The sequence below is a fragment of the Eptatretus burgeri genome, chromosome 20 (assembly GCF_056783735.1).
Source record: "Eptatretus burgeri isolate ZD-2024b chromosome 20, Ebu_testis_v1, whole genome shotgun sequence".
Lineage (NCBI taxonomy): Eukaryota > Metazoa > Chordata > Myxini > Myxiniformes > Myxinidae > Eptatretus > Eptatretus burgeri.
In genome coordinates this window covers 2,601,509-2,627,944 of record NC_140980.1, presented here as the reverse complement: position 1 = coordinate 2,627,944, position 26,436 = coordinate 2,601,509, and the positions used below count along the sequence as shown (strand labels likewise).

The 26,436-nt window shown below is 49.6% G+C and overlaps 1 protein-coding gene and 1 long non-coding RNA gene across 3 annotated transcripts in view; one reads left to right on the top strand and one right to left on the bottom strand.

Moving 5' to 3' along the window:
- Nucleotides 1-1,451, top strand: part of LOC147008322 (F-box/LRR-repeat protein 4-like) — a 19,634-nt gene extending 18,183 nt beyond the window's left edge. The window contains exons 8-9 of the mRNA XM_085865298.1: nucleotides 169-361; nucleotides 1,310-1,451. Of these exons, the coding sequence (XP_085721424.1) occupies nucleotides 169-361; nucleotides 1,310-1,451 (335 nt within the window). The remainder of the gene's footprint in view (nucleotides 1-168; nucleotides 362-1,309) is intronic.
- Nucleotides 1,452-1,927: 476 nt separating this feature from the next.
- LOC147008318 (uncharacterized) overlaps nucleotides 1,928-26,436 on the bottom strand; it is a 134,516-nt gene continuing 110,007 nt past the window's right edge. For both annotated transcript variants that reach the window (XR_015053508.1, XR_015053510.1), the window contains 2 exons: nucleotides 23,123-23,308; nucleotides 1,928-3,719 (listed from right to left, as the gene is read on the bottom strand). This is a non-coding gene — a long non-coding RNA (uncharacterized LOC147008318). The remainder of the gene's footprint in view (nucleotides 3,720-23,122; nucleotides 23,309-26,436) is intronic.

Here is a 26,436-nt window from a genome sequence, read left to right as displayed (position 1 = left end):
GGCACAGATATCAAAAGCATTTATTCTTCCTCGTGTGGCTTCGCTTCATGAAGCTCCCGCGGTCTCGCCCTCACATCCTCCGTGCTTCAAACGCGTGTCTTCATGGACTCCCGATTTATCAGAGACCCGGTTTCCTCTCCAGCGTCGCTTCTGCATCACCTTCTCGAGCACCAGCATCACAGCAGCCTGAACTGCTGAGCCTGCTGCAGGTGAACGATATCCTTGGAGAGCATGAGTTCACTCTGAGTCTGAGTGGATCGAATCACCAAGGACTGGGTTCTTTCGACTTGGTCATGCAGCTCGGTTGTAATGGTCCATTGCTGGTTCGTGATGCAAAGAAACAGGAAAAAGTCACGGAGGGGTAATCACATCCTCGAGAACTTGGCCTTGAACCCTGTCGAACTAACACCACACCACGACCTCCCAACCCCACTGTGGTGACACATAACACTTAAGCTCACTGTTTCCCGACTTAATTACATCAAGATGTTTCCTACACGACCACGGACCAAACAATTCTTTTCAATCCTAACTTTCCTCTGAAATTCCTCCATCTACCCCCACAACCGTAACAGTATGTTGTTCGGATGGAGGCCCTCGAAATGGACCGTGGTCTCCATGTAAAACATGTTGTTCGGATGGAGGCCCTCGAAATGGACCATGATCTCCATATAATATGTGTTGGTGGGATGTAGTAAAAACATGTTAAACAGCGTTAGAATGTAAACGTAAAACAGCCTTTAAGGCTCAGAGTGGACCTTGGATATTAATCTCATGCAGGAGAAAGACATTCGTGAACATCATTGTCCCGGGTTACAACCCCATTTTTCCCCCGGGGGTCCCGGGTTACAACCCCATTTTTCCCCTCGGCGTCCCAGGGTCTGTGGGGTTGTTGATCTACATGGAGAACAGGAGACACCCCATTCCAAAGATATGGTAAATGAAGTGGATCGCAGCCACTTCCACTCACAGAACCAGTTATAATAATAAAACCACTTATTATATAAAATATAAAGTATCTGGATGGTCTAAAATGCGAAGCACCTGGAGGCATCCTCACATTGAGGGTACCTGTTGAGAACGACTTTAATGAACATTTAAATACATGTATTCTGACATTTACATTAAAGTTTGGAAAAGTTCACGTCACTTTTGAAAAGTTATCCTATTTTAAAAGTTTAGTTATTTCGTAAATACACTGTTTGCTCGCCAAGAAGGAGGAGCCTCCATTACGTGTCTCGCTATTAGCTACGTCAAGGTCACGTGACGAAATACTTTGAATTCCGTGCCTCCTCGGTGCATTCCCAAGATTTGTAAACAAGTCTGTTCTCCTTTTGAGGACCACAAGGGGAGCAATGCGACTTCATCCAGACATTCAGGCCGACGGAATCGACGAGATGGATTATTGCATGCCGGAGTCAGCCATTGTCAAGTTCACCAGACTCTGGTAACCAGTGATCGTTCATCGTAACCTGCGTGAGGTCACGCGTTGGAAAAGATCATATTGTTGTGGTGCCGGGTTCGGTAGCGAGGTCGAACGCCAGACGGAGCAGTTGGGCCGTCTCCTGCCCAACACCCGGAATTGAAAGGTCGTCACCCCGGATAACTCCGGAGTCGACGGGCCACTTAAAGGACCGTGGTCGCCAATATTTTGACGGCGTGAGGTGGGGTCCACTTGTCTATTCCAATTTACCTAAGTACTCACGCCGTCTCGCTCCCGGGAAAGCCACACCTTCGGCCGACTCTGTCCGAACCGAATCGCATGTACCGGCTCGGGTCTGCCGTACCGAGCCCGAGTTACCAGAGCTGCGCCCGTACCAATGACAACTTACCAGCCCAAACGGCCTCCCTAATTCTCAAAACGCACCGTGTTGAGCCAATGGTAGAAACGACAGGCAACGAACTGGAACATTTAACAGATATTTATTTACAATAATAAGACACTGTGCAGACTTAATCACTAATATCGGGCAGGCAATGCACAATGAGCAAAAGCACAATTCTACTTATCAGACTGACACACACACACTCAAAGAAATGGTGGCTGCAGCCTTTATTTGGCCCTTCAGCTCGGGAGGGAAGGCGAGCTGAGGGCAGGAGCCTACTCCTGCACCTGTCTACCTCGTGCGGTCTGGTCGAGACGAGCTGGTTCGTGGGGGGGGGACGCCAGCCGTGCAACGGACCAGACGAGACGAGTACCCGCGGGTAGACGAGAACGCCAGCAGGCGACGAGGCTTCTTCTCCGATCACGACGGCCCGCCACCTTCACTTATCCTTCCCCCCCCGCAGGTTGAGCTAACCGCTCTGAGGAACTCGCCTCCGGATTGGGCGAGTGGTTGTCGGGCGACTAGTGGCCGCCCCTCATTGGTCGGGCCGAACACTCCATCTGGCTAAGGCGGAGCCAGCCTGAGGTGATGAGCTTCCTGATTGGACGAGGGGTGGTCCGGTGGGAGGGGGCAACAACCACCCTCCCCCCGTGCGTGTCTGAGAATGCGTGTCTGGTTATGCCAGATATATGATTATAACAGGTGATGCCAGATCTGCAAGATCTCGTTGCAACACCCACAACAGTTCTTGTCCCGTGGGAGACGGGGGGCGCCGCATTGCGAAGGACGCAGTCTATGGGATGTGACGTTCAGCAGCCTTTTCCAACTGCAATCTGTTTCTGTGTCTGAAGTTCTGATGAACATCACTGTTATGATGGGGGATCGTCACTCTTTATAACGGGAACGGTACTCGGTGGAGTGCGTGGGGGAAACAACATCCTCCATCTGGTTTCATGTGAACATCGTTATCAAGGATGGGACGGCCATAACAACAACAAACAACAACAGCATGGGCAGCATCCCAGTCCTCCCCAGTGCCGAAGTGGGAATGCCTCGTGAGCGGGTCAGAGTTCCATCCTGATCGGGTTCCAGTGGATCCCAAGCGAAGGTAATTCATATCACCACCTGGTGTTATTTCAACGGCCCAACAGGGGATGAACTCAAGACCTTAAGATCTTAAGCTCACCACTTTAACCCTTAAGTTAAATTACTGTGTTATTGAGACAAACTTGTCTGCACAGTGTGGTCAACTACTGTTTGCTGTTAATAACAACAAACCACTGACCAACAATAGATCCGTGCACAGTAGGAACAACAGGATGAGACAAAAACAACAAGCGATGCGGCTGGGGATGCCACGGATACCTGCGTAGGTTGTCGTGTCCGCCTGAGATCGACCATCGCCGCTGTCAGACCATTTCTCGTTCTTCAATGTCCTCTTGGAACACCTGGAAAGGTTTGCTTGTGCACCCAAAGAGGGCACGTGCATACACGAAGCAAGATCTTGATTGGCTCTCCGTATTCAGTAAATCACCTGTAATGACATGCTGCTAACTGGCTATCATCTAAATTATAAATGGAATGAAGTGCAGGTATGGTACAATTGGTAATTGGGGTTACCTGCTCACAGTGGTTGACAAGGTGTAGTCCGGTGCACAGGTGCTTGCGGCGAATGCAACACTTGAAATGCTTTGCCTTTTGGTATTGGATCAAGGTGTGTCCTCGTGGAGAAACTCCCTCTTACAGTACCTGTCGTGGTGGTCAAGGTCGTCCCACTGTCCCAGCAACACTTTTCTCCCCATTTGTGCACAACCACATCACCAACAATGATGTGGACCCTTAACCTTCCACAACCTCCGATCACTGGTGGTGGTGAACAACTGCTTTGAAGGCCTGGAGGGAAGAATGGGATTGAGAGTGAGGGAGTTTATTCCAAAGGCGGGGAAAAAGAGAAATGAAAGAGTGAAGGTGAGCAGCGATTCGTGATTTTGGTAGTTTTACCAGAAGGGGGGTGTTGGGGGACCTTGAGCGCCTTGCGGAAATATGGTGGGGATAAATCGCAGAGAGAGCAGGGGGGCAAAACTGGAGAGGAGACGGTAGAAGACAGAAAGACCACCGACCTGCCTGCGGTGAGAGAGTGAGAGGACCAAAGTCTCAGCCTCATCGCGGGAGATGCCAGTGATCCGAAATGCCTTGGTTTCCACGGTCTGAAGCCGAGAGAGGTGGGAGGCAGGAGCACCAGCCCAGAGGGGAGAGCAGTACTCCATCAGGCTGCAGACAAAAGCAAACCCCGTGAGCTTTGAGGAACTCCAACCTGGATAGGACGAGTGATTGAGAGAACTCCATTTAGGGCCACGCGCTGGCTGAGACAGGAGAGGAAGTCTGCGAGCCACGAATGGAGATGGCCTTGGATACCATGGGAAGAGAGTTTAGTGAGTAGGACAGGGTGTCCGACCGCATCAAAAGTGTCAGACCGTGATATGTCTCGGGATATGGCTAAGATTTCATGTCTGGCATTGAGGACCTCCATCCATTGTTGGGAGAGCAGAAGCAGCATATCCAGGGTGGAGTAACCTGGTCTGAAACCAAATTGATGATCGGAATTCAAACCATCGGAGAAGAGGAAGGATTTAATGTGTGAAGCATTGATGAAAGCGATGATGATTTTCAAGATTAAAAAAACAAAACAACTAAGTTTAGCTCTGCTGAAGCAGTCTTATACACCAACGACCCTTATACACTGTAATAAGACGACGTTGAGTCCCAATTTAGGAGATGGATGTTTTATTGATTACTATCAAACGGAGCGTCAATCAGCATCGTACATCATAGACATTTGGCGGTATCTTTTTCACCATGATATACATGTCCCGTCCTCTAATACCCGCATGGTATTTATCAATGTATTGCATGATTTTTGGAAGTATTATGAAGGCGATTTGTATTTTACAGTCCTCAAGGCAGTATTGACGGGAGCGAAGTCGATGGCACGCCATTGTAAATTCACACGCTTCCCACAAAAAGCAAATTTGAAAAATGACAAAAAGTTCCACCAATAACGAACAAACCACCACCCCGACACCAACACCCACAAACCAGCTACAAAGCACAACCACCAACACACCAACACCTACAAACCAGCTCCAAAGCACCACCACTGAAACACAAACACCCACAAACCACCACCCTGACACCAACACCCACAAACAAGCTCGAAAGCACCACCACCGACACACCAACACCCACAAACCACCACCCTGACAACAACACCCACAAAGCAGCTCCAAAGCACAACCACCGACACACCAACACCTACAAACCACCACCCTGACACCAACACCCACAAACCAGCTCCAAAGCACCACCACACCAACACCCACAAACGGCCACCCCGACACCTACAAACCAGCTCCAAAGCACCACCATTGACACATCAACACCTCCAAACCAGATCCAAAACACCACCACCGACACACCAACACCGACAAACCACCACCCTGACACCAACACCCACAACCCAGCGCCAAAGCACCACCACCGCCAACCCAACACCTACAAACCACCACCGACACACCAACACCTACAAACCACCACCCTGACACCAACACCCACAAACCAGCTCCAAAGCACCATCACTGACAAACCAACACCTACAAACCACCACCGACACACCAAAACCTACAAACCACCACCCTGACACCAACACCCACAAACTAGCTCCAAAGCACCAGCACCGACACACGGACACCCAAAAACCACCACCGACACACAAACACCCACAAACCACCACCCTGATACCAACACCCAAACACGACCAGTCACAAACCCATTCGAGTGACGAACGTCCGTCAGGTTTCCCAAAAAGTTACCCCCATTAGCCGTCATTGTTTACCAATCGATGTATTACACACAATCGGAAGGGATCATCTTTCCACTAGGGTCAACGTTTTGTCTCCCACTGAGAGGCCGGACCTGGATTTGTCTCCCACTGAGAGGCCGGACCTGGATTTGTCTCCCACTGAGAGGCCGGACCTGGATTTGTCTCCCACTGAGAGGCCGGACCCGGATTTGTCTCCCACTGAGAGGCCGGACCCGGATTTGTCTCCCACTGAGAGGCCGGTCTCGGATTTGTCTCCCACTGCAAGGCCAGACTAGGATTTGTCTCCCACTGAGAGGCCGGACTCGGATTTGTTTCCAACTGAGAGGCCGGACTCGGATTTGTCTCCCACTGAGAGGCCGGACTCGGATTTGTCTCCCACTGAGAGGCCGGACTCGGATTTGTCTCCCAATTTGTCTCCCACTGAGAGGCCGGACTCGGATTTGTCTCCAACTTTGTTTCCCAATTTGCTCCACCTGAGAGGCCTGACTCGGATTTGTCTCCTAATTTGTCTCCCACTGAGAGGCCGGACTCAGATTTGTCTCCCCCTGATAGGCCGGACTCGGATTTGTCTCCGTCTGATAGGCCGGACCCGGATTTGTCGCCCAATTTGTCTCCCACTGAGGGGCCGAACTCAGATTTGTCTCCCACTGAGAGGCCGGACTCGGATTTGTCTCCCCCTGATAGGCCGGACCCGGATTTGTCTCCCAATTTGTCTCCCACTGAGAGGCCGGACTCGGATTTGTCTCCCAATTTGTCTCCCACTGAGAGGCCGGACTCGGATTTGTCTCCCCCTGATAGGCCTGACTGGGATTTGTCTCCCCCTGAGAGGCCTGACTCGGATATGTCTCCCAATTTGTCTCCCACTGAGAGGCCGGACTCGGATTTGTCTCCCCCTGATAGGCCTGAAATGGATTTGTCTCCCCCTGAGAGGCCGGACTCGGATTTGTCTCCCCCTGAGAGGCCTGATTCGGATTTGTCTCCCAATTTGTCTCCCACTGAGAGGCCGGACTCGGATTTGTCTCCAACTGAGAGGCCGGACTCGGATTTGTCTCCCACTGAGAGGCCTGACTCGGATTTGTCTCCTAATTTGTCTCCCACTGAGAGGCCGGACTCAGATTTGTCTCCCCCTGATAGGCCGGACTCGGATTTGTCTCCGTCTGATAGGCCGGACCCGGATTTGTCTCCCACTGAGAGGCCGGACTCGGATTTGTCTCCCCCTGATAGGCCGGACCAGGATTTGTTGCCCAATTTGTCTCCCACTGAGGGGCCGAACTCAGATTTGTCTCTCCCTGATAGGCCGGACTCGGATTTGTCTCCCCCTGATAGGCCGGACCCGGATTTGTCTCCCAATTTGTCTCCCACTGAGAGGCCGGACTCGGATTTGTCTCCCAATTTGTCTCCCACTGAGAGGCCGGACTCGGATTTGTCTCCCCCTGATAGGCCTGACTGGGATTTGTCTCCCCCTGAGAGGCCTGACTCGGATATGTCTCCCAATTTGTCTCCCACTGAGAGACCGGACTCGGATTTGTCTCCCCCTGATAGGCCTGAAATGGATTTGTCTCCCCCTGAGAGGCCGGACTCGGATTTGTCTCCCCCTGAGAGGCCTGATTCGGATTTGTCTTCCAATTTGTCTCCCACTGAGAGGCCGGACTCGGATTTGTCGCCCCCTGATAGGCCTGAAATGGATTTGTCTCCCCCTGAGAGGCCGGACTCGGATTTGTCTCCCCCTGAGAGGCTGGACTCGGATTTGTCTCCCCTTGATATGCCAGACTCGGATTTGTCTCCCAATTTGTCTCCCACTGAGATGCCGGACTCGGATTTGTCTCCCAATTGGTCTCCCACTGAGAGGCCGGACTCGGATTTGTCTCCCCTTGATAGGCCTGACACGAATTTGTCTCCCCCTGAGAGGCCGGACTCGGATTTGTCTCCCCCTGAGAGGCCTGACTCGGATTTGTCTCCCAATTTGTCTCCCACTGAGAGGCCGGACTCGGATTTGTCTCCCCCTGAGAGGCCTGACTCGGATTTGTCTCCCACTGAGAGGCCGGACTCGGATTTGTCTCCCCCTGAGAGGCCGGACTCGGATTTGTCTCCCCCTGAGAGGCCTGACACGGATTTGTCTCCCAATTTGTCTCCCACTGAGAGGCCGGACTCGGATTTGTCTCCCCCTGAGAGGCCTGACTCGGATTTGTCTCCCAATTTGTCTCCCACTGAGAGGCCTGACCCGGATTTGTCTCCCAATTTTTTTCCCACTGAGAGGCCGGACTCGGATTTGTCTCCCCCTGAGAGGCCTGACTCAGATTTGTCTCCCAATTTGTCTCCCACTGAGAGGCCGGACTCGGATTTGTCTCCCAATTTATCTCCCACTGAGAGGCCTGACCCGGATTTGTCTCCCAATTTTTTTCCCACTGAGAGGCCGGACTCGGATTTGTCTCCCAATTTGTCTCCCCTTGAGAGGCCTGATCCGGATTTGTCTCCCAATTTGTCTCCCACTGAGAGGCCTGACTTGGATTTGTCTCCCAATTTGTCTCCGACTGAGAGGCCGGACTCGGATTTGTCTCCCAATTTGTCTCCCACTGAGAGACCGGACTTGGATTTGTCTCCCAATTTGTCTCCCCCTGAGAGGCCTGATTCGGATTTGTCTCCCAATTTGTCTCCCACTGAGAGGCCTGATTTGGATTTGTCTCCCCCTGAGAGGCCTGACTCAGATTTGTCTCCCAATTTGTCTCCCACTGAGAGGCCGGACTCGGATTTGTCTCCCAATTTGTCTCCCACTGAGAGGCCTGACCCGGATTTGTCTCCCACTGAGAGGCCTGACCCGGATTTGTCTCCCAATTTTTTTCCCACTGAGAGGCCTGACTCAGATTTGTCTCCCAATTTGTCTCCCCTTGAGAGGCCTGATTCGGATTTGTCTCCCAATTTGTCTCCCACTGAGAGGCCTGACTTGGATTTGTCTCCCAATTTGTCTCCGACTGAGAGGCCGGACTCGGATTTGTGTCCCCCTGATAGGCCTGACTCAGATTTGTCTCCCACTGAGAGGCCGGACTCGGATTTGTCTCCCAATTTGTCTCCCACTGAGAGACCGGACTTGGATTTGTCTCCCAATTTGTCTCCCCTTGAGAGGCCTGATTCGGATTTGTCTCCCAATTTGTCTCCCACTGAGAGGCCGGACTCGGATTTGTCTCCCAATTTGTCTCCCACTGAGAGGCCGGACTCGGATTTGTCTCCCAATTTGTCTCCCACTGAGAGGCCTGACCCGGATTTGTCTCCCAATTTTTTTCCCACTGAGAGGCCTGACTCAGATTTGTCTCCCAATTTGTCTCCCCTTGAGAGGCCTGATTCGGATTTGTCTCCCAATTTGTCTCCCACTGAGAGACCGGACTTGGATTTGTCTCCCAATTTGTCTCCCCTTGAGAGGCCTGATTCGGATTTGTCTCCCAATTTGTCTCCCACTGAGAGGCCGGACTCGGATTTGTCTCCCAATTTGTCTCCCACTGAGAGGCCGGACTCGGATTTGTCTCCCAATTTGTCTCCCACTGAGAGGCCTGACCCGGATTTGTCTCCCAATTTTTTTCCCACTGAGAGGCCTGACTCAGATTTGTCGCCCAATTTGTCTCCCCTTGAGAGGCCTGATTCGGATTTGTCTCCCAATTTGTCTCCCACTGAGAGGCCTGACTTGGATTTGTCTCCCAATTTGTCTCCGACTGAGAGGCCGGACTCGGATTTGTGTCCCCCTGATAGGCCTGACTCAGATTTGTCTCCCACTGAGAGGCCGGACTCGGATTTGTCTCCCAATTTGTCTCCCACTGAGAGACCGGACTTGGATTTGTCTCCCAATTTGTCTCCCCCTGAGAGGCCTGATTCGGATTTGTCTCCCAATTTGTCTCCCACTGAGAGGCCTGATTTGGATTTGTCTCCCAATTTGTCTCCCCCTGAGAGGCCGGACTCGGATTTGTCTCCCAATTTGTCTCCCACTGAGAGACCGGACTTGGATTTGTCTCCCAATTTGTCTCCCCCTGAGAGGCCTGATTCGGATTTGTCTCCCAATTTGTCTCCCACTGAGAGGCCTGATTTGGATTTGTCTCCCCCTGAGAGGCCTGACTGAGATTTGTCTCCCAATTTGTCTCCCACTGAGAGGCCGGACTCGGATTTGTCTCCCAATTTGTCTCCCACTGAGAGGCCTGACCCGGATTTGTCTCCCACTGAGAGGCCTGACTCAGATTTGTCTCCCAATTTTTTTCCCACTGAGAGGCCTGACTCAGATTTGTCTCCCAATTTGTCTCCCCTTGAGAGGCCTGATTCGGATTTGTCTCCCAATTTGTCTCCCACTGAGAGGCCTGACTTGGATTTGTCTCCCAATTTGTCTCCGACTGAGAGGCCGGACTCGGATTTGTGTCCCCCTGATAGGCCTGACTCAGATTTGTCTCCCACTGAGAGGCTGGACTCGGATTTGTCTCCCAATTTGTCTCCCACTGAGAGACCGGACTTGGATTTGTCTCCCAATTTGTCTCCCCTTGAGAGGCCTGATTCGGATTTGTCTCCCAATTTGTCTCCCACTGAGAGGCCGGACTCGGATTTGTCTCCCAATTTGTCTCCCACTGAGAGGCCGGACTCGGATTTGTCTCCCAATTTGTCTCCCACTGAGAGGCCTGACCCGGATTTGTCTCCCAATTTTTTTCCCACTGAGAGGCCTGACTCAGATTTGTCTCCCAATTTGTCTCCCCTTGAGAGGCCTGATTCGGATTTGTCTCCCAATTTGTCTCCCACTGAGAGACCGGACTTGGATTTGTCTCCCAATTTGTCTCCCCTTGAGAGGCCTGATTCGGATTTGTCTCCCAATTTGTCTCCCACTGAGAGGCCGGACTCGGATTTGTCTCCCAATTTGTCTCCCACTGAGAGGCCGGACTCGGATTTGTCTCCCAATTTGTCTCCCACTGAGAGGCCTGACCCGGATTTGTCTCCCAATTTTTTTCCCACTGAGAGGCCTGACTCAGATTTGTCGCCCAATTTGTCTCCCCTTGAGAGGCCTGATTCGGATTTGTCTCCCAATTTGTCTCCCACTGAGAGGCCTGACTTGGATTTGTCTCCCAATTTGTCTCCGACTGAGAGGCCGGACTCGGATTTGTGTCCCCCTGATAGGCCTGACTCAGATTTGTCTCCCACTGAGAGGCCGGACTCGGATTTGTCTCCCAATTTGTCTCCCACTGAGAGACCGGACTTGGATTTGTCTCCCAATTTGTCTCCCCCTGAGAGGCCTGATTCGGATTTGTCTCCCAATTTGTCTCCCACTGAGAGGCCTGATTTGGATTTGTCTCCCAATTTGTCTCCCCCTGAGAGGCCGGACTCGGATTTGTCTCCCAATTTGTCTCCCACTGAGAGGCCAGACTCGGATTTGTGTCCCCCTGATAGGCCGGAGCCGGATTTGTCTCCCAATTTGTCTCCCACTGAGAGGCCGGACTCGGATTTGTCTCCCAATTTGTCTCCCACTGAGAGGCCGGACTCGGATTTGTCTCCCAATTTGTCTCCCACTGAGAGGCCGGACTCGGATTTGTCTCCCAATTTGTCTCCCACTGAGAGGCCGGACTCGGATTTGTCTCCCACTGAGAGGCCGGACTCGAATTTGTCTCCCCCTGATAGGCCGGACCCGGATTTGTCTCCCAATTTGTCTCCCACTGAGAGGCCGGACTCGAATTTGTCTCCCCCTGATAGGCCGGACCCAGATTTGACTCCCCCTGATAGGCTGGACCCGGATTCGGACTTGTCTCCCAATTTGTTTCCCCCTGATAGGCCGGACCCGGATTTGTCTCCCCCTGAGAGGCCGGACCCGGATTCTGACCGGGATTTGTCTCCCCCTGAGAGGCCGGACCCGGATTTGTCTCCCCCTGATAGGCCGGACCCGGATTCGGACCTGAAGCCAAATCGAATCGCCTTGTTTTGATCACCAACCCGACTGATCCACCGAGTCTCGTCCGAACGCGTCCACAACGTTTTGACATTTCGTGCTATATCATCGTTTTCGGCTCCATAAAAGTTCCTTGTAAATAAATAAATATCACCGACAGGTCTGAGTCCCGAATCACCCAAAGTTCTCAGCTCCGGGTCTGGTTTCCTCTCAGAGAGCCGGAAACCCCATCGCTCAAAGCTTATTGGTCAACGAAGATCACGTGTGTGCGTTCATCTTGAGCACACGATTGGTCAACATTAACATAATAAATATATTGCTCGTTGTGATCGCTTCACGTTAACAAGACGTGACCGGAAATGCACTTCCGGGGAAAAAAAATTAAATGGATCGTAAATTCGCGAAATAATCAAAATGTTTACCGGGAACTGAGGATTCGAGAAACAACGAACAACCGGTGTATGTGAGGGAGAGGAGGCCGCTGATGGAGGGTCCGTGGGAATGGAGGGACGTGTGGGTGGTCGCGGGTCGTGTGACGACCCAAACCAACCAAACTTAATTAAACCGAGAGGTCTGAGGTCCGAACTCGCCATGTTTTAGTGGATGAAAGGAAATCTTCACGAACACGAACACAACAAACCTTCGGTTACAAATTAACGCTTTCACAGGCGTCATGGCGTCATGACGTCATGACGTCACGTCGTCATGGAGATGCGCCTGAAGAGAGTAAAAGAGTATTTAACGTTTTATTAATTTACAACGGTTTGTTAAAACTACTTAAACGTTGAGGTAAACAGCTGTTTTAGTAACTACTGAAAAGGTTTTACTTTTAACTCGAAACAAATGTAAAAAGGAACCGGTTGTGGGAGAAAAAAAGTAAAAGCGGACACCCTGACTCGGGATTCTTCAAATGTTGTAGTTGTGTTAACAAAGAAATCCCAAAGGGTCTCGGGATGTCCTCGGCCCTCCCCTAATCTCAACTCGAAGTCCGTATCCCTCCCCCTATCTCAACATCATGTCTGCATCCCTCCACCCTCCCAACTCATCTATCCACATCCCTCCATCTATCTCAACTTCATGTCCGCATCCCCTCTCCCCTTCTCACTCCAAGTCCACATCCCTCCATCTATCTCAACTTCATGTCCACATCCCTCCATCTATCTCAACTTCATGTCTGCATCCCTCCCCCCTCCTAACTCCAAGTCCGCTTCCCTCCATCTATCTCAACTTCATGTCTGCATCCCTCCCCCTCCTAACTCCAAGTCCGCTTCCCTCCATCTATCTCAACTTCATGTCTGCATCCCTCCCCCCTCCTAACTCCAAGTCCGCTTCCCTCCATCTATCTCAACTTCATGTCCGCATCCCTCCCCCCTCCTAACTCCAAGTCCGCATCCCTCCCCCTATCTCAACCTCATGTCTGCATCCCTCCACCCTCCCAACTCCAAGTCCACATCCCTCCATCTATCTCAACTTCATGTCCGCATCCCTCCCCCTCCTAACTCCAAGTCCGCATCCCTCCCCCTATCTCAACATCATGTCTGCATCCCTCCACCCTCCCAACTCCAAGTCCACATCCCTCCATCTATCTCAACTTCATGTCCGCATCCCTCCCCCTCTCAACTCCAAGTCCGCATCGCTCCATCCTCCTAACTCCAAGTCTGCATCACTCCATCCTCCCAACTGCAAGTCCGCATCACTCCATCCTCCTAACTCCAAGTCTGCATCACTCCGTCCTCCTAACTCCAAGTCCGCATCACTCCACCCTCCTAACCCCAAGTCTGCATCACTCCATCCTCCCAACTCCAAGTGCACATCCCTCCATCGATCTCAACTTCATGTCTGCATCCCTCCACCCTCCCAACTCCAAGTCTGCATCCCTCCCCCACCCTAACTCCAAGTCCGCATCCCTCCATCCATCTCAACTTCATGGCCGCATCCCTCCCCCCTCTTAACTCCAAGTCCGCATCGTTCAATATATCTCAACCTCAGGTCCGCATCCCTCCCCCCTCCTAACTCCAAGTCCGTATCCCTCCCCCTATCTCAACATCATGTCTGCATCCCTCCACCCTCCTAACTCCAAGTCCGCATCCCTCCATCCATCTCAACTTCATGGCCGCATCCCTCCCCCCTCCTAACTCCAAGTCCGCATCGTTCCATATATCTCAACCTCAGGTCCACATCCCTACCCCCTCCGAACTCCAAGTATGCATGCCTCCCCCCTCCAAGTCCGTATCCCTCCCCCTATCTCAACATCATGCCTGCATCCCTCCACCCTCCAAGCCCGCATCCCTCCCCCCTCCAAACTCCAAGTCCGCATCCCTCCATTTATCTCAACCTCAGGTCCTCATCCCGACCCCCTCTCAACTCCTAGTCTGTATCCCTCCATCTATCTCAACTTCAGTTCCGCATCCCTCCCCCATCCCAACTCCGCATCTCTCCATCGATCTGAACTACATGTCCACATACCTCCACCCTTCCAACTCCAAATCCCTCCATCTATCTCAACTTCAGATCCGCATACCTCCACCCTTCCAACTCAAAGTCCGCATCCCTCCCCCGATCTCAATTTCACGTCTGCATCCCTCCACCTCCTAACTCCAAGTTCGCATCCCTCCCCTTATCTCAACTCTAAGTCTGCATCCCTCCACCCCACCAACTCCAAATCCCTCCCCCTATCTCATCTTCATCTCTGCATCCCTCCACCCTACCATCTCCAAGTCAGCATGCCCTCCCCTTCCAACTCCGCGTCCACATCTCTCATCCCACGGAATCTCCAAGTCCGCATCCCTCCATCTGTCTCAATTTCATGTCCGCATCCCTCCCGCCTACCAACTCCAAGTCCGCATCCTTCACACCTCCCCCCTCCAAGTCCGCATCCCTTCATCTATCTGAACTTTCTGTCCGCATCCCTCCACCCTCCATGTGCGCATCCCTCTCCCCTCCCAACTCCAAGTCTGTTCCCCTCCCCTGATCTCAACATCATGTCTGCATCCCTCCCCCTTTCCAACTCCAAGTCCACATGCTCTCTTCTCCCAACTCCATATCTCTCACCCCTACGAATCTCCAAGTCCGCATCCCTCCATCTATCTCAACTTTAGGTCCGCATCCCTCCACCCTCCCAACTCCAAGTCCGCATCCCTCCACATATCTCAACCTCAGGTCCGCATCCTGATCCCCTCCCAACTCCAAGTCTGGACCCCTCCCCCGATCTCAACATCACGTCCGCGTCCCGCTCCCCTCCCAACTCCCAGTCTGCCCCCCTCCCTGATTCAAAATGTAATAATCATAATAACGTGAAGTAAATAAAACCTAAAGTCGAGGCGCCTCTACACACAGACAAATACAGACAAGGGGAAAACAAAATAAAATAAAATCCTCTGTTCTGGCACTTTGCTTGTCCAGAGATGGTCTCTGTGGAAGTTTGGAATCGAGGCACGTCGTCCTGCACGTGTGGACGGAATTCAACACCAGGGCTCAGAGACCGTCATGTAGCTATCTGTCGATCGCGTTTGCCGATCCACGGCACTGCAGAACGGCGCCGTCCCCTTCGGTGGTACACACGAGGCTTCAAGGTCAGTCTCTCACGATCAGCCAAGAGTCGATGGTCAGCATCTTGCTCAGTCTGCGAGCCAAATCGCCTCAACATGAATACGAGAACCATGCCGTCTCCTTCACGCGTCGAAGGAAATCCAGCCGTAAAGCCCTGTTCATACAGGCCATCTAGCTACGTTCTCTCTCTCGACCACAAGCGTCCCTCACTCCCCACTCGTGTGTTCACTCCCGATCTCTCCTCGACGTCACACCGAACAACCATCCACCTCCGGGGTGTAGCTTGCTCGCACGAAACCCGGGAAGGCGGCGCTTCTGCCTGCTTGGCACGCCTGGCTTGCTTGTGGTTTTGGTTGTTGTTGGTATAAAAACGCAACTCCTTCTTGGCTCGCTTGTGAATGCAAAAACGTAGGAATAGGTCACAGGGGGCAATCGCATAATGGAGGGAATTGTCCTTAATCCCTATCGAATTAACACCGCACCACCCCACATGTGGTGACACTAAACACTTAAGCTCACAGTTTCCCGACTTAATTACATCGAGATGTTTCCTACACGTCCACGGAGCAAACAACTCGATTCAATCCCAACTTTCCCATGAAATTCCGACATCTACCTCCACATCCGTAACAATATATTGGTTTCACATTTGTCTGGCTGTGAGGAGGAGTCCCAAATAGATCCTCACGCGGTTAAAGCTCGTCATTTCAAAGTGAAAGCGAACTGAATCACTTCTAATTACTTGTAATTACTCATGATCCTTCATTTAGAGTTGACTGTTACCAAATAATGATCTGTGAAATGTGACTGCAGATCATCGATTCCAATGCAAAAGTGATGTTTTTACCAAAACGTTCAAAAATATTTTGAGGTGAAACAAAATCACAGATGCGCCAGTCATTGATCAAAGGAAAACATGATGAATGTGAAGTCGCTGATGGCTGACTTTAAGCTTCTGCAACATATCCCCAAGGGTAAGAGAGCACACACCAAAGGGTTTGGTGGTGGAGCAAGAAAACTGGTGCCTGGACAAGTTGCTCTCCCACAAGTCGGACAACATCCTGACGATGTAAGACGTCCCAAAGGCCGTCGGTCTTCAGGACCCAATCTAGGAAGCCAAAGAAGCACAGAAGTGGAAAGGATGTTTAAAGGGGTCTCATTGAAAGAAATTCCGATAAATCCAGGAAATTTCGATGGAGAAAATTGCCAATTTTACTACTGCAGTCTCACTGCAGTACCATGATGACCTACTTCAGTGGATTGCCGTGCTCAATGTTTCCAATCATCATTTTATTTGTTTTTCTTCTTATTCTTCAACGAGCAGATTAACCCGGCTGATCGGAGCTCTGTTTCAATTTCCGCAAGCGTCCGTCCCTGAATACCTCTGACGAAGAAGAAGCCGAATTAGAAGCGGTGCTGCATTTTGAATGCGGACAGGCTTTCCATTTTGCTTTTTGATTTTCATCTTCCTCCTCGTGTGTTGTTTTATTTCATTCGGATATTCAGCATCTAAAAAGGCTGCGATGAACATCCCACGAACAATGTCCCCCTCCTCACTCCCCACGTAATTTTATTTTTCCCCAAAGCGGATGCGGACGTGCTTTGCAAGAATGGGACGGGGTAGGGGGGGAGCTTTCTAGTTTTATATAAACCTTAACTGGCATCACCTCAACTCACCGTTTCAAACTATTCAACACCCCACACCCCCACCCCACCCCCGCTCCATCGTTCAGTTAGGTATGGGGGCATGTGCCGGAGCAATGCGTCGCTGCATCTAAATATTTTATAGTGGGGATTAATTTACTGATGCAATGGCGTTTGAACAGTAATAGTGAATATTGACGAAGGGCTTGCCATTTGGGGAGGGGGGGTGGGGGAGGGGGAGAAGGTAAGGAGGACAAATTTACCAGATTTAGAGACAGAGAGAGACAAAGAGAGAGAGAGAGAGAGAGAGAGAGAGAGAGAGAGAGAGAGAGAGAGAGAGAGAGAGAGAGAGAGAGAGAGAGAGAGAGAGAGAGAGAGAGAGAGACAGACATCAGAGAGATAGGGGAAGGTGGAGGAGGAGATGGAGGGGGAGATGGATGGTTCTCTTTGTCATTTCCATCGCTCTAATTATCACTGGTACAACTGCAGCATTCTTCAGCTTCCAGGATCTTTTGACTTCATTCTTGAGATCCTGGTATTTGGTTATTTTCTTGACTTCTGCTTTATTAACGCAAAAATCACTGGTATTAACACCTCAATTGACAATGTCGCACAGTACAGGGACACTGAAATCACTGGGTATGGAAACTGGGGAAATACAGGGACATCACACTGCTTCGTTATGTCATGAAGGTGCTGGGAGGATTCTGGATGGGACGATGAGGAAGAGTGTGGAGATGGAAATTGGAGAAGAGCAGCAGGGGTTCAGAAAGAGTAGGGGGATGGAGGATGGGATGTTCACACTGACACAGCTGCTGGAGAAGAGGTTGGAGGTGCAAGGTGAGATGGCATCGAGATTTGTGGACTTGGAGTCCATAGAGAAATGGTGATGGCAACATTGAGTGATGGGAGTGCCGGAAGCAGAAGTCAGGTTGGTTGAAGCGATGGACGAGGGAACGAAGGGAGGAGTTTGGGTTGGTCCTGGGATGTCTGATGAGTTCGTGAGAACTTTGGTTTGAGACAGGGAAGCGCTCTCAGCCCACTCATGTTTTCAAAGATTATCAGGGTGATGGAGCTGGTTAGTAGGAAGGTGACCTTGAGGGGTAATATGGATCCGCCTGTTGTGGTGGAGAGTGGGCAGGAGATGCAGGAAGTACTGGGGAAGTGGAAGGAGGAATTTGGGAAGGCTTTGTACTTTTAGTGATTCCCTTAATTTTTTATTTTGTTTTGCAGGGGTGATCAATAATCTTTGGAGAAGTCATTCAAGCAAAACCAAAGTATTCTCCGGGAAAAAAAAATGACGTTTTCTCCGGAGCAAAGAGTAAACATTGTCACGTGGTATTTTGAGACCAATTCAATGGCTTCCGTCCGGATGAGGTCCATGTGCTGAATATGGAGGGCATCCCAGAAACAAGCCAAGCAAATCAGCCACTTGGAAACTCGTGAAAAAGTTCAAAAGTGATGGGACGATTCTCAACACCAACAAGGGAAGGTCCGGTCGCCCAAGAAGTGTACGGTGTGAAGGAAGCAATCGATGAGCACCGAAGCCCTCCGGCGACAGTGGTTCATGCAAGACGGTGCTACCCCACATGTGGCCAACGAAACAATTGCCTTTCTGTGTCGAAAATTCAGACGAGTTTTCAATTTGCGGATGGAGGATGAATGGTCTCCACATGGCCCGACCTCAATCCGCTGGAATTTTTAGCCGCGTCTCGCGGAGCGAACGCTGGCTCTAAGAGAGCTCCGGGTTGTTCTTCTTCTTCTTCTTCTGGTGAAGACAAAACCTTTGGGACTCGGCTCTTTTATATACAGGATCCGGATCTCCTTCAATACTAAACACCTGTACACATCCTCACATTGACGGTGCCTTTTGAGAGCGTCCATCATGAACTTTTAAATATATTAGGACATTTGCTTTAAAGTTTCGAAAAGTTCACGTTACTATTTAAAGATTATTCCATTTAATGTGTTGTAATTTCGTAAATACACGATTTTCTCGTCGTGAACAGGAGCCTCCGTGACGGGTCTCACTATTGGCTCAATCAAGGCACGTGACGAAATATCGGAAGTTGTTGTTGTTATTGCCTTTCGGACGCGGCTCTTGGACACATTTGTCCTTATTTTTCCTCTGGCGAGCTTGTCAGGATAATGTCCACAAGGAACACCCCAGATCTGAAGGCAGCAGTTGAGGCTCATGTGCAGACAGTAACCATGACAACTTGCAGCAACGTTACTGAAAACTTCCCAAATCGTGTGAACGCAGTTTCTCAATTGAAAATGTTTTTTTTTAATGCAAAAAGCTTAAAAAACAACAGTTCCACAAACATCGTGACAAAACTGAAACATCGACTTCAGCCCAAATACCAAAAGTACGTGTGCTTGCGTCGCATGAAAGCATCTTACCAAATCTCCTGGACCAGACGTACAGATTGCTGCAGCCCTGCTGTCCTCACTCAGGGCGTTCGATGGGAGCTGATTACCGTGCAGCCCAACCAGAGATCCCAGTCCTTGGTGATTAGATCCACTCAGACTCAGAGTGAACTCATGCTCTCCAAGGATATTGTTCACCTGCAGCAGGTTCAGCAGTTCAGGCTGCTGTGATGCTGGTGCTTGAGAAGGTGATGCAGAAGCGACGCTGGAGAGGAAGCTGGGTCTCTGATAAATAGGAAGTCCATCAAGAAGATAAATAGGGAGTCCATGGAGACACGCGTTTGAAGCACGGAGGATGTGAGGGCGAGACCGCGGGAGCCCCCCTTTTCCAACGCGTGACCTCACGCAAGTTACGATGAACGATCACTGGTTACCGGAGTCCGGTGAACTTGACAATGGCTGACTCTTGCATGCAATCACCCGTCTCGTCGATTCCGTCGGCCTGAATGTCTGGATGAACCAGCATTGCTCCCTTGTGGTCCTCAAAAGGAGAACAGACGTGTTTACAAATCTTGGGAGTGCGCCGACGAGGCACGGAATTCAAAGTATTTCGTCACGTGACCTTGAAGTAGCCAAGAGCGAGTATTCAGTGTATTTACGAAATAACTAAACTTTTAAATGGATAACCTTTCAATAGTAACGTGAACTTTTCGAAACTTTAAAGCAAATGTCAGAATACATGTATTTAAATGTTCATTAAAGTCGTTCTCAACAGGTACCCTCACTCAACAGGTAGCCTCCAGGTGGTCAGCATTTAAGACGATCCGGATACTCCATATTTGAAATAATAAGCAACTGGTTACTGGTTATTCAGAAGAGGTCACTCGTCCCAAGATATGCTGCTTCTGCTCTCCCAACAATGGATGGAGGTCCTCAATGTCAGACATTAAATCAAAGCCACATCCCGAGACATATCTCGTGCCTTCAATACGGTCTGGCACCCTGACCTGCTCACCAAACTCTCTTCCCATGGTATCCAAGGACATCTCCACTCATGGCTCGCAGACTTCCTCTCCTGTCGCAGTCAATGTGTGACCCTTAATGGAGTTCTTTCATCCCCTCTTTCTGTCCAGGCTGGAGTTCCTCAAGGTAGCGTTCTGGGCCCTGTTCTTTTTCTGGTTTTCATCAATGATCTCTCCGACTCTCTGGCAAATCCTCTTTATCTCTTTTTGCTGATGACTCCTCCATACGATTTGTCATCCCTCAGATCGGCAAGCGCAGTCTCTTCACTCTCTGCAGATCTGGATAAAATCACAAACTGGTGCAACACGTGGAACATGTCTTTCAACCCTGACAAATCTCACACCCTCACTTTGTTTCTCCGAAAGGACCATTTGGAACCACCCCTCCCCGCCCCCCATCTACTTTCTCAACAATCCTCTGGAAGAAGTCCTTTCATTCAAGCTTCTGTGCTTAACTATCTGCCATGATCTTTCCTGGGAAATCCACATTTCCTTTCTGGCCTCCAAAGCCAGTCGCCGACTGGGCATCCTCCGTCGTGCAAAGCCCTTCCTTGGCCCACCTGAGCTGCTGACCACATAAAAAGTGTCATCCGCAGCCTGATGGAGTGCTGCTCTCCCCTCTGGGCTGCTGCTCCCACCTCTCACCTTTCTCGGCTTCACGCTGTGGAAACCCAGGCATTCAGGATCATTGGGATCTCCCATGATGAGGCTGTCTGAGAAAATGTCCCCACCCCCCCCCATATTTCCGTAGGGTGCTCAAGATCCACCAGCACCCCCCTTTTGGTAAAACTACCAAAATCTACAATCACTGCTCACCTTCACTCTTTTTTTTCCCCCTTTGGAACAAACTCCCACACTCTCTTCAATCCCATTCTTCCCTCTAGGTCTTCAAAACAGCTGTTCCCCATATCTCTTACCTTCCCCCATCCAAAGCCATGATCTTTTCTGTTCAAGCTAATCCACCCCAAACCCACCTCCATCAAATTCCCTGTTTTCCCTCCTGAAATTCCATGTCGTGTAAGGACCTGAAAGTCCATGTTGTGTCCATCTTGTTTACCCCGTGTCCTCCGCCCCATCCCAATTCCTTCCACAGATCTCCTCATGTCTCTGTTCCCCACTGTTTTGTCCTTCCCTCTCCCACAACACCTCATCAAATGTCCTTCTCAACAACTCTTCAAATTTCAAGTAAATCGGATGACAATTCACAATTTTAGAAACTTGGCCTGTGTTGACCTTTTGGCTGAGTTTGACCACAAAAGTAATTGGTGGTTAAATTCAGTAAAGCTGATCTGAAACTCCTTTTGAAATTTCTCGTCAATCGCATGAGAATTGAGGATTTTAGAAACTTAAAAGTTTTGTTGACCTTTCGACCTCACAAACAACAGGCTTCTTGCTCAAAACAAACTCGACCATGTGATGAAGTTTTGTGATGATCAGCTTGGAATTGTGACATGTTGGCGATAATTAGACAGACAGACAGACAGAATAACATTGACTGACTTATGTATTTGAAACATGTTCGATTTTGCAAGTAACAAATGGACCCAAACACAACACCCTCTCCATCGGTGAGGGCAATTAGAAGGCCCTCAGTGGAGCACATCCCTCCACGAGGCTGAGCGGTTTCCGGTTTTTTATCCCACCGAGAGGCCGCAACTGGATTCTGACCTGAACCAAAATCTAATTTTTTTTTTTTGCCAAAACTCATCCACAACTTTCTGAGATATTGTGCGATAAATCGTTTTTGGACCAATTTATCAATACGTGAAGGATCACTTTTTAAAATATTAAAATTCTCCAATCTGGCTCTTCACCAAAATCGAATCATTTCGTCCTTGTCATCCACCCAACCTGTCCAACAACTGTCGTGCATATCTGTCCAAAATTTTTTGAGATATCGGGCTGTATATCGGTTGGAGTCGTATCCCTCAATGCTGAAGAATCACGAAAAAAAATCCTCGGAAGAACATGCAGCAGAACGTTCGTGTTGAAGAGAGGGGTTGAAGAAACTGAATGAGAGGTACTTTCTGCTTCCTCAACCCCTCTCTTCACCATGACTCACCTGGCATCCCGACCTCACTTCACAACCTTCTCACATTCAAGAATCATCAATCCACACCTTCCTCCAGGTGCCAAGATGTGAGCTGGAAATCCTGCCTCCAGCAGACCTCGCAAATCACGTCTTGTCCCCTTGAAGGTCCCTCAAAACCCTCAACCGAAAATCACACTCAATCGATGAAGACGCACACAACTTACATCCGGAATGACGCAACAAGGTTTGCCCTCTTCGACTGAAATATTTAGCATTCGACAAATCAAAAACAATGGAAGTGTAAATATTTCAGAGAATGAAAACTACCATCATCCATTGTGTAAAGGATTTCTGTCCATAATCTACCATTTGTGGACAAGGAAGGAACTTTCACAAAACCAATGAATGAGAAAGAAATTTAATTTTCAGAAAAAAACTCAAACACGATTACTGTGATGGATGTTTGATGTGTAGAATACCTGGGATTGTAGAGAGAGAGAGAGAGAGAGAGAGAGAGAGAGAGAGAGAGAGAGAGAGAGAGAGAGAGAGAGAGAGAGAGAGAGAGAGAGAGAGAGAGAGAGAGAGAGAGAGAGAGAGAGAGAGAGAGAGAGAGAGAGAGAGAGAGAGAGAGAGAGAGAGAGAGAGAGAGAGAGAGAGAGAGAGAGAGAGAGAGAGAGAGAGAGAGAGAGAGAGAGAGAGAGAGAGAGAGAGAGAGAGAGAGAGAGAGAGAGAGAGAGAGAGAGAGAGAGAGAGAGAGAGAGAGAGAGAGAGAGAGAGAGAGAGAGAGAGAGAGAGAGAGAGAGAGAGAGAGAGAGAGAGAGAGAGAGAGAGAGAGAGAGAGAGAGAGAGAGAGAGAGAGTAGTCTTTCCGTCCAGAAGGAAATGTGTAGAAATGGCACACCTGAGAATTGTTGCAGGTAGGGTGAAGGAATGGTTCGCCGTGGTAATGGAGTATCAACTTTCACACTCCGTCATCTCCGTGTACCTATTCCAGCACTCATTCATTCCTCATTGTGGAACCCGTGGAACCATCTTCCACATTCTCTTCAATCTCATTCTGTTGAGATCGAGTTCTGTCCACACCGATCTTTAGGGAAAGAAGAGTTTATTACACATCAAACATATGCGCACATGGAGAGTGGCTCGGAACGTACAGTCGTTAGCATCGACCAACTCTGACCAGCTCAACTTCAGTCCTGCATACATATAGTTTTCTTTACCCTAACCCCTGTGTAACTGCATGTCAAGCAAGATTCATCTTGTGGTTTACCCGTTCTACTATTCCGAGTTATTGTGGTCAAGAGAAAGTACAGGCTTCCTCTTTTCCCCAGCTTGTCTTCCACCAGCCTGGCATTTAGCTGAACAAGCAAACCCCTTTCGCTGATCAGAGACAAATAACCCAGGACTGTCTGTCCAACATCTCTACTGTGCAAAAGAAATGTGGAGCAAATAACTCAGGGCCATCCGTCCCACATTTCTATTGTGCAACATTGCAAAGAAAAGAAAACACTGATGACTATTTGGGACACGTTCCGGGTCTCCACATTCCCCCCTGTTGTTACTTTGGAACAATGTGTAAAAGTAGCAAACGCTGCACCGTAAGCAAATACATTTCGCAAGATGGAGTATTCGCGGAGCGGCAGGATAGCGGACAGCGGCTTCTTTCCAGGAGGAACTCACTCTTCAACAACTCTAAGTGGCTCCATATCAGCCGGGGGCTCCCCCTGCACCCCCTCAACCTGTCAACAGGCCACTGCCTACTGCCCAGCCGGCCCACCATCACTCCTAAGCCTTTAGCAAGTTCGCAGCAAGTGGATAATACTTTCAGCAATTGTAAATTAAGCAAAGATAAAGAGAAGTAAAGTTACTCCCTAAAGCTGCTCACACAGGGTTGCTCAAGGCTAACCACATTCTTATCTCCACAGTGTTGTTTATGAGCAGCAAGCATGAATATAGTCTGGCTAACTGCAAGCCAGAGTAAGAGCATGAAGAAGGGACAAATCCCAACATCTGCTTTCAGGATAATGTTTACAAAGTATTCCTTCCCATCCTCTCCATTGGCGCAAGTAATTGGATGCACTCATCCAATGTGAATTTAGGCAGTGGGTCAACGGCCACATCAGGTGGGGTGCACAATTCTGGAGCGAGAGGTATGATATACTCCTCATCGGGTTCTGAGGGTGGGGAGTGGGTGTGCAATACTGGAGAGGGAGGTGTAATTATAATGTTAGGCAGAGGTGGTGGCTGTGGCCGAACTACGGCGACCACCACGGTATTCTTCAGAACCATCTCGGTCTCCGCTGTTGTTGTCTTCTTTGCTGCTGAGGCACATCGTCTCACGCATTCCCTAATTAAAGCCTTAATACAAGCAATGATAACGACAATAGCTGCAAAGATCATAAGCCCTATGAACAGCCAGTGGATGATCCAAGCTCCCCAGCTGCCAAATATTCCCTTCAGCCAAGATCCCATTGACCATCATTTATTGAAGTCATGGTATTTTGCACCTTCGGTTTTAATTTTGTTCGCCAAATTATCAATTTCTTCTGAATTGTCTGGGATGTATGTGCAGCATTCCGCCCCGATGACCGAACAAGTCCCCCCCCTTTAGGTAACATCACATCAAGAGCGATGAGGTTTTGCATAACTGTCGTCTGCACAGCTACGAGCTCCGTACTTGTCTTGTGAAATCCCTCGCTAGTGGAAATAGCAAGTTTCTCCAATGATGCTGCCATGTTGATAATTTCCCTTGCACTCTTGGCAGCTCCATAAGGAGGAAATGCAATCATGAAAAACCTCTCAACTTCTGAAATGGCTCTTTTCGGTCTGGCCTGTGGCATGAATGGTGAGTGGTTAGTGATCCAAATCCTGGGTAATACGTATCCCAAACAGCACGATCCTGTCCATCCCACCGGCAGCCATGAGGATGCCTGATATCCGCACACAAAGAAGTACCATTCAAAGGTGCCTGAGGTTCCAAAAAGTTATTTAGTTGCCCTTTTATAGGTATGGTTGTCCCGTTAATCCGTCCTTTAATGGTAATTATGTCGCCACCTTGTTCAGCATAATATTGACACGTTGAATCTCCCGTCTTCTAACGAGGCAAATTAGTCCAACTTGTTCGTGCATGAGTTGAAAATGTGGAGGGTACTTTTCTCATCCCTCCCCCCTTTTTAACCCCTCATAGTCTGTCACCTTTATTGCTCTCAGGGGGCCCTGAATCACAACTTTCAGCTTTATAGTCCTGTACTTAGGGTAATACCAATGCTCATAATTCGTACAATTGTCCCTTCCTTTTCCTCAATTGCTCCTTATTTCCGCTATTTTTCCTCGTACCGATGCTGGTGTCTTTCTTACTTTAGTTAAAACTGGTCTATCCTGTCTACGTACTAAGTACCCACACATGTCCTCCCCCTTTCATGGGATTGTGAACAAGGGCAATCCATGTTTTGAGGAGCGTGGGAGGTGTGAACACACCCAACATTTATTTTTGTTCATTGCCCTGGCGAATTGTGAAGATAGTGCCAGATCGGTGTTCAGTGGATGATCGGCCACCTCCTCATGCAGGGTTATTTCTCGTCTCTTTCTTTCACCAACTTTTAAATCCACCTGGCCAAATTTCTTCCTCCCTTTTCCCATCATGACAGTTCTCACATCATCAGTGGTTCCTTCACTATCCTGCTTGCCCTCTATATTGTGAATCATCCACGTACAAACAAGTGCGAAAAGAATCGTGGTCATGGTAAGGTAAATGTTGTTCATGTTGCCCCCTTCTCTGTTGGTATTGCAAGTCGGGGTAGTCAGTAGTACCTGGAATTTCTTTCCTTTCCACCTTTCCTGGTCCTTTCCACCGAAAGGTTCCAAGGCTGTTTTCCTCGTGAAATGTTTCATCAGTACGGAGTCTCCCGGCTGGAAGGTATGGTACGGCTTCTCCACTGGTTTGGGTAAGGCCTCTTTCACCCTTGTGTGGATCGTTCTTGCGATCCTGGAGAGCTGTTCACAAAATGTCAGCAAGTTCTCGTCCATCATTGTAATATCCAGCTTATTCATGTTGGTGGGGGCAGTCACGGGCAGCCGCATCGGCCTTCCCATGAGTATTTCGTCAGGGGATAACCCTGTTTTCCGGTTCACTGTCGATCGCATGCTCATTCGTGCCGAGGGTAATGCATCTGGCCATTTTAACCCCGTTTCCGTTGTTATTTTTGCCAATTTGTT